We start from the raw sequence: 8,337 nt of genomic DNA on the forward strand, positions 1-8,337 counted from the left end.
AAAACTTTTTAGAATCTTGACAAAATACATATCGTCGGAAAGGTCTGAGTCTCAAGATTCCATATTTGGTGGTATGTGGTTTGTGACAGAAAAATGCATCAAAAAATTAAATGGAGTTTGGGTGTCACCAGGGGGCCAATTTTTGTATAACGCCTAAACAAAATTGCATGGTAACCTCAATTTTTTTTAGTATCAACTTCAAATTTGGAACACAACTTATTTAGACATATGGATTTAATTTTACGCCAAATTTGGATTAAAACCTGTTTTGTAAAATATTTGTTTGTTTTTCTTTTTTTTTTTCAGATCCGTCACTTTAATGCATTTGGATGTTTACTTTAAAAATTCCCATTCTTTTCAGATTTGTTCATTACTCTAATGCAGTTTTACGTTTTTCTTCCTACAAAATGACTGTAATTCATAAAAAAATTAATAAATAAAATTATTTTAAATTAAAGGTATTAACTATCATGACGTATAAACGCCATGAAATATAGAAATTATTTTTATTTAAATTCTATTTATACATCACGGTAGAATTCTTGTGCTTATCTCTGCAGATTTAATTGGGGAAATAGTACCAAAGGCTGGTAAAACATTAATAAGTCAGGTTGGTGTTCGTGGTTCATCTGATCTGAGCCTTGAGTTACACAGGATATGAGTGTTCAAATACTCCTGCACATGCTCCGGATCCATTATTCTGGTTTATCTGTGGCTGTCAGACGTTTGCAGGGCTGAATATGAGAGGACTGTGAGACATTCAGCAGGCGTCAACGACTCGACCGACACCAAACGGGGCGAACGACTGGGAGAGGCTGCAAACTGAAGACTTGCGAATCACACCATCAGCGGCCGAATGACACACAATAGAGGCCAATCAGCGGCAGTTTGGGGACATTTGTCACTGAATGCAGAGCTGCAACAGTTCATGAGTTCATGACAATGCATGTGATGAAAAATCAAGTATAAAGTAAAAAAGTTTGGGGTCAGTAAGATTTAAAAAAAATTTAAATTTGTATTCATCAAGGATGCATTAAATTGATCAAAAGTGACAGTAAAGACATTTAGAATGTTACAAAAGATGTCTGTTAAATAAATGCTGTTCTTTTTAACTTTGTTCATCAAAGAATCCTGAAAAATAAAATGTATCAAGGTTTCCACAAAAATATTGGGCAGCACATTTGTTTTCAACAGTGATAATAATCAGAAATGTTTCTTGAGCAGCAAATCAGCATATTAGAATGATTTCTGAAGATCATGTGACACTGAAGACTGGAGGAATGATGCTGAAAATTCAGCTTTGTGTCACAGGAATAAATTACAGTTTAACATAGATTCACATAGAAAACAGCTATTTTAAAGTGTAATAATATTTCACAATTTTACGTAAAAAAAAAAAAAAAGATCAAAATAAATGCAGCCTTGGTGAGGACTTTTAAAACATACAAAATCTAACCTACCCCAAACTTGTTAATGGTAGTGCATGGAAAGAGCAGTAAGAAACAAGCAGTAAGTTTGTATTAGACAAATCAGATTAAGTCACATGAAATATATAAAGGATGAAATTAAAACCGCATTAATATTAGAATATTTAGGTAAGATTTCTTAATTTGCATTTTAATCAAATACTTTTAAAACAAACCTAACGTCTCAGGTTACTTATGTAACCATGGTTCCCTGAGTAGGGAACGAGACACTGCGTCCTCTAGGGGTCGCTATGGGGAACGCCTCGTCGTGACCCGTGTCTGAAGCATACATTGAAAAACACCAACTCGGACGCAGTTCGAAGTTCCCATGAAAGGGAACCACCTTCTTTCATAAAAATTTTTTTTGTTTGTTTGCATAAAGATGTTTTTTGCATTTTTCTAACAATTCCAAGTCCAAATCGAACCACATCAAATGTGTATTTGTAATTCTCTGTATTTGTGAAAATTCCCAGTAAAGACTTTCTCAAGAGTTTACAACATCCCTGAACAACAGTTACAGAAGAGTCTGCTTTATCTAGTCAAATCCGTCATATTCGATGCTATATTCAAACTAACAGGACATGAGGAGGTGCGACAAGTACAGATCTGTGCAGTTTGAAAGAGAAACTGGACGATGAAAAGGAACGAAGAATCATATTTAGCTCTAAGTTTTATCCCACCGCCAAAGCGTCTACACTACGTGTTTTAGGGAGTGCTGATTAAATTGTGATATTATAATCTTTGATATTGCTACAAGGGTCGTAAAGTTACCCACAATAATGATCCACAGGCACTTCATTCAATAAAACATCAGGTTAGGTTGCTTTCCTTAAAGCAAAGCAGAAATAACAAGGACTATTAGGATTGTTTAAACTCATGAGAACTGGACAACCGTGAGACGTTAGGACCTGAGACGGAGATATACCACAACGCATGATTTGTAAACATCAAAACATGGGAAACGGAAGAGCGCCACCTGCCGCATCAAGCAGCAGCTGGTGCGACGTTCGCTTGCATCGATCCAAACTGTTAACAAAAGACGAGGAGCATCTCTGGTGAAGGAAGAGAGGAAGAAGAACAGGAACCGAAGCGTGTAACAGGAAGACGTGGATTCCACGCGAGCGGCGGGAGTGTTTCTACGATACAGGAGTTCTTATCCAGAACATTTAAAACAATCTAGGACAATAATCATAATCAATAGCAGTCCGATATGAATTATCATATCAATAATAATATTATTCATTGCAACTAATACGATTTTTGTTGTGAGGTTTTCCTTGGCAGTCTGTTTGCACTGCGTGGTTTCCGTCCCCCTCTCTCACCTCGACGCCGTCAAAAGCAGCTTTTGGTGTTGTGTGTGACGCCGGAGCCCTTGAGCTTGTTTGGTGTGCGTCTCCTCAGAGCCGCGTCTGCGCCTCGGGCACGTAGATCTCGATGCTGTCGGCGCTCTCGGTGGCCGAGTTCTGCTTGACGGACTGAGCTCTCTTGGCCGCCATGAGCCGCTTGCGAGCCTCCTGTCTCTGTTTGTCCACCGAGTCGTTGCTCTTCTCTCGGCCCAGGCCGGGTTTACTCTTCCCAGGCTTCTTGGGCACCGGAGGAGCCTGTTTCTGTTTCTCCTGAACGCCACACAACCGGAAAGATCAGAGATGGAGAGACACAAACCATAAGAAACTGGCTCTTAATGCATTCATGTACTGGAGTCAGAGGTATAACGGTACACGTATTCGGTGTGAGTGTGATCATCCCTTCCTCTTTCCTACTAGTTTTAATGTGAAATAAACATGAATGAACATCTCATGCCTCGTGTAATGTGTAAAAGATGTGATTAGTAGTAGCAGTAGTAGTATACTTTTATTTAATGCCATGTCAGCATCTTAGGCTATTTTCATGGCAAAACAATACAAATATAACAAATACAATAAAAACCAGCAAACAAACAAACACAAGTTATATTACATTAACATATGTGACATTGGAGCACAAAAGCAGTCTTAAGTCGCTGGGGTATATTTGTAGCAATAGCCAAACATACATTGTGTGGGTCAAAATTATCGATTTTTCTTTTATGCCAAAAATCATTAGGATATTAAGTAAAGATCATGTTCCATGAAGATACTTAGTAAATTTCCTACTGTAAATATATCAAAACTTAATTTTTGATTAGTGATATGCATTGCTAAGAACTTCATTTGGACAACTTTAAAGATGATTTTCTCAATATTTAGATTTTTTTTGCACCCTCAGATTCCAGATTTTCAAATAGTTGTATCTCGAACAAATATTGTCCTATCCTAACAAACCATACATCAATGGAAAGCACATTTATTCAGCTTTCAGATGATGTATAAATCTCAATTTCGAAAAATTGACCCTTATGACTGTGGTCCAGGGTCACAGATGATAAAAATTCTAAAACTATTTCTGGCAAAATTATACTAAATAACTCTTTAAGTGAGTTCACTTCATAAAAGAGTTTTCTACATACATTAAAAGCTGGACAGTCCAATAAAATATGTTTGACAGAAAGGGGAACCTTGCAAAACATGCATTGAGCAGGGTCTTGTGTGACCTGTGCGACATCTGCTAAATACCAAAAGATGTGATTAAAACGGCTTTTTAAAACGTAACATTTCATTTACCTCAGGCAAGTCATCAGTGTCTACAGCTCGTTAGTTCACCAGAGAAATCAAGTCTAGAGAAGAGCATTTCGCCAAATATCAGACTACATTACATTTTATTTTACCTGTTAGTGATGTCTTAATTATTTAATGTAGGTTATATTTAAATAAATCTTTCATGAAACAAGTTATGAGTGCAATTTACATGTTTGCATACAATTTTTTAATTTGAGTGTTGATTATTATAGTTAAAAATAAATCGTAATTAACTTTAAGTTTGGACTCTGTTGTTAACTGTAAGCCTAATGTAAAAGGGCTCCCTATAGTTTAGAGCAGAGGAAGTATTCAGAATAATTTTAGTAACGGAAATAAAGCTGAAATAAAATCAAATATAAACATTAGATGCAAAAATTTAACTTAAACTTGGCAACTAACTGAAAATAAGTTATTAAAAGTATTTATTATAGTTATTAAAAACAACTATTATTAATAATGGAGTAGCAATAATAATTGACAATAATTACACAGCAAATGAGTATATTAGAATGATTTCTGCAGGGTCATGTGACACTGAAGACTGGAGCAATGATGCTGAATTACATCTGAAAATACATTACAGTAGAAAACCATTCTTTTAAATAGCAATAATATGCCACAATAATACTTCAATTATTGTTACTGCATTTTTAGTAAAATAAATGCAGCCTTGGTGAAGAGACGTCCTTCAAAAACATGATTCCAAACTTTTGACTGTTAGTGTAAATTAAAGCTAAACAGAAATATATATATATAAAAAAAATTTCATAAGCACAGGACAAAATTACTAAAACTTAAACTAAAATAAAAATGCTACTGAAATATGTTTAAGTTGACGTATTATAATAATTACTAAAATTCAAATAAAAATGAATTTGAGCTAAATAGTAATAGAATAATATTAAAAACAAAACAAAATGTCTAAAACATAACAAAATGACTTAAAAACTGAAAATATAAAAATAAAAGCCAATTCCTAATACTATAAATAATACTAATTCTGAGTGTGAATGTCTAGTGTATTTACAGTTTGCAAATGACAATGTATCATCTGCATGGCATTTATTTCTCTATTTATTTCATTAACTTTGTACCTGCTTCTCCGGCGAGTCTCCCTGCAGCTTCCAGTCGTTTGATTTGAGATGATAAAGCTCGTCAAACTTGAGGCTGATGTCTTCTATTGAGAGCTGAAGAAGATCCCAAAACCCAGCCAGATCTTGAGCCGTGGGTCTCGGGTTTGCGTTCACATTCTGAACAGACAGGGAAACAAAAATCTCTTTAATACGGAATAGCATTTCACACAAGTTTATCTTCAGTTGTCCACAAGGGGGCGACACGTCTCAAGATAAGTAGTTCTGTTGCTCATAAACATGCTGCTCTTGGCGTTTTCTGATTCTGAGAAGCTGATTTGAGAACTAACAGGGACGTGCAGAGAGTTCCTCAGGGGCAGGGGCTCAAATGTAAAATAGGGGCAATGTAAAAAAAAAAACAAACAAAAAAAAAAAACAATAAATAAATATATATGTATGTATATATATATATATATTGCTAAATTATATGATTTTTTTTTTATTTAAAAAAAAAACCCACTAGCTTTCTATTTTTTCTATTCTATCTACTTGTTTTTCTTTGTGTGTGTGTGGTCAAAGTCTAGACCCTGAATATAAGACGACCGCGTTTTTTCAGACGTATTTCCAAGAAAAAAACATTGTCTTATATTCGGGACAATACGGTATATTAAAATAGAAAAACATTATTTTAAATTGCAATAATATTTCACAATATACATTTTTTTCTGTATTTTTAAACAAATAAATGCAGGCTTCAGCATAAGACACTTTCATAATGCTGCATAATTATCACTTTTCATAATGCATGACCATTTTGCCCGCCTACACTTCACATAACAGGCCTGTAGGTGGCACTTGGGCTTCATTAACTATGATAGTTTCATGAAATAGTAAACGGTCTAGCCTACCATACATACATATAAGTGAATTGAATACGGATTACCATTATTGCGACTTTTGGCGCTGCACGGTTTTGTGCCGTGCTTTTGTAGTCATTTAGCATCCATTTTCTCAGCGATTTAATTTGATTTATAAAATGAGACAAAGCGCAGATCCAGATCGCTCCACAAATGTAAGCTCGTCTGTCCATGCAATTTTCAACTGATTTATGAATAAGAATGGGAAATGACCGCTCCACTTCACATTATTGTCCAATGAAATTTGAACTTCTTGTGCCAGATTATGATTGGCTAGTGTATTATATAGCTACATGACAAGTGGGCATTGATGAATTATGTAATATTCTAAAATAATTAAATCGACACACTAGCCTTGATTACTGACGAAAAAAAGTTTAAAATATTGTTTATTTTATTTTTTCCTTCCGGCGACCCACTCACTGAAAGAAGGTTTCCGAAAAGACGGTGGAGTCAAAACCAAAACGCATGCAACCATAGCAACGATTTTGAGCGATTAATTATTGTTACACATTGCCATGCTAATTATAATTAAAATGCATTTTGTTTTATTGACCACAATATCATTGCTATTTGTCTGAGGGGCACTTTTGAATAATTTTGAAAAAGGGCAGGGGCTTGAGCCCCCAAAGCCCCCCCTTCTGCACGTGCCTGATAACTAATGCTGAACTTTAGTCAGAACGGATGCAGTATTTGAGTTGACGTACAAAAACAGACTGAAATACAGACTTTAAAGAGCCTCACAAGAGATATTTTGAGGAATGTGTGCAACCGAACAGCTGATGGTCCCTGTTGAGTTTCATAGAATTTTCCCCCCATTCTATACAAGTCTATGGGTTACAGCAACTGTTTGGTTACCAACATTCTTCAGAATGTCTTCTTTTATGTTCAACAGAAGAAAGAAACTCATACAGGTTTGGTGAGTAAATGATGACAGAAGTTTCATTTTTGGGAGAACTGTCCCTTTAATGAACACAAGCAGAATGAATTTGTGTATATTGTGTGTAAAATCATTCTTACAGAAATCGTTGCACTAAATTGAAGATAACAGCGGTTTTGCGAATAATATACACAAATTTATTCTGCTCCTGATGCTAGATACTTCAGTCTCAGCAAATGAAACGCTGAGAATAAATCATTTTGTCCACTGGAAGCGTGTGATAAGACATACTCAGTGTTTCACTGACTGAATAAACAACACAGGAGCATTTTGAGCTTGAACTGCTGTGATTGACCTACCAGGTTTTGGTCACACAGGCCTCTGAACTGCTGGAACTTCTGGGACATGAGGAGCTGAGCGCAGCCCACCGCGCTACGCACCTTCCCCAAAACTACAGACAGACAGAGAGAGAGAGAGAGAGAGAGAGAGAGAGAGAGAGAGAGAGAGAGAGAGACAGAGAGAGAGAGAGAGAGAGAGACACACACAGACAGAGAGAGAGAGAGAGAGAGAGACACACACAGACAGAGAGAGAGAGAGAGAGAGCAGAGATCTGTAAGTGTTTGGCAGAAAGAGCTGATGAAAACAAATGAAGTGAACCAGGCGTATATAACAGACAAACAGAGACTGTGAAGAATGGTAGAAACACTAGAGCTGCTCAGAACACATGTAATTAACCTAATTAATGAGGCACTTTGTTTCATTCATTAAGAGAAATCAAAGCCTGTGTGCCACTTCAAAAGGTCTAACTAATGAACTTACTAATGAAATCACAAAAACCCCTGAAATCACCTACAGCAGTGTTATTGGAGTCATTTTATATACTGCTATTGTATTTGTTAATATTTTGAATTAGCTCCTATTTCTATATTTTCAGTTTTTAGTCATTTTCATTTTTTTTATACTTCTATTTAGCATTGAATTTGTTTTTCTTTTTCTTTCAGTTTTAGTAATTATAGTACTTCAACAAAATTATTTTTTCAGTAACACTTTTAAGTTTTAGTTTTTTTTTGTTTAAGTCTTTTAAGTTTTTCATCTAATATTTAGTATATTAATACATTCAGTTTTCCTTTTTAATTTTAACTTAAGTTTTATTCATTTTTTATGTGCCTTTGACATTTTTATTAGTTTCTTGGGCTAACATATAGAATATTAATATAGTACAATATTTTGTCATATATATATATATTACGGATGCACCGAAATGAAAATTCTTGGCCGAAGCCGAACAAAATGAAACACTGGGATGAATATCGAACACCTAACGGTTTTTCACGTTTCCCCCCCCCCCCC

General features: G+C 35.3%; 1 protein-coding gene across 1 annotated transcript in view; it reads right to left on the minus strand.

The window, feature by feature from the left end:
* Window positions 1-1,997: 1,997 nt before the first annotated feature.
* The window catches only part of LOC107752864 (disks large-associated protein 4-like), a gene marked incomplete at its 5' end in the record, with an annotated part of 33,734 nt that continues 27,394 nt past the window's right edge, over window positions 1,998-8,337 (minus strand). The window contains 3 exons of the mRNA XM_016568935.1: window positions 1,998-3,082; window positions 5,215-5,370; window positions 7,347-7,438. Of these exons, the coding sequence (XP_016424421.1) occupies window positions 2,864-3,082; window positions 5,215-5,370; window positions 7,347-7,438 (467 nt within the window). The remainder of the gene's footprint in view (window positions 3,083-5,214; window positions 5,371-7,346; window positions 7,439-8,337) is intronic.

Source organism: Sinocyclocheilus rhinocerous, unplaced genomic scaffold (genome assembly GCF_001515625.1).
Source record: "Sinocyclocheilus rhinocerous isolate Xijiao unplaced genomic scaffold, SAMN03320098_v1.1 scaffold291, whole genome shotgun sequence".
Lineage (NCBI taxonomy): Eukaryota > Metazoa > Chordata > Actinopteri > Cypriniformes > Cyprinidae > Sinocyclocheilus > Sinocyclocheilus rhinocerous.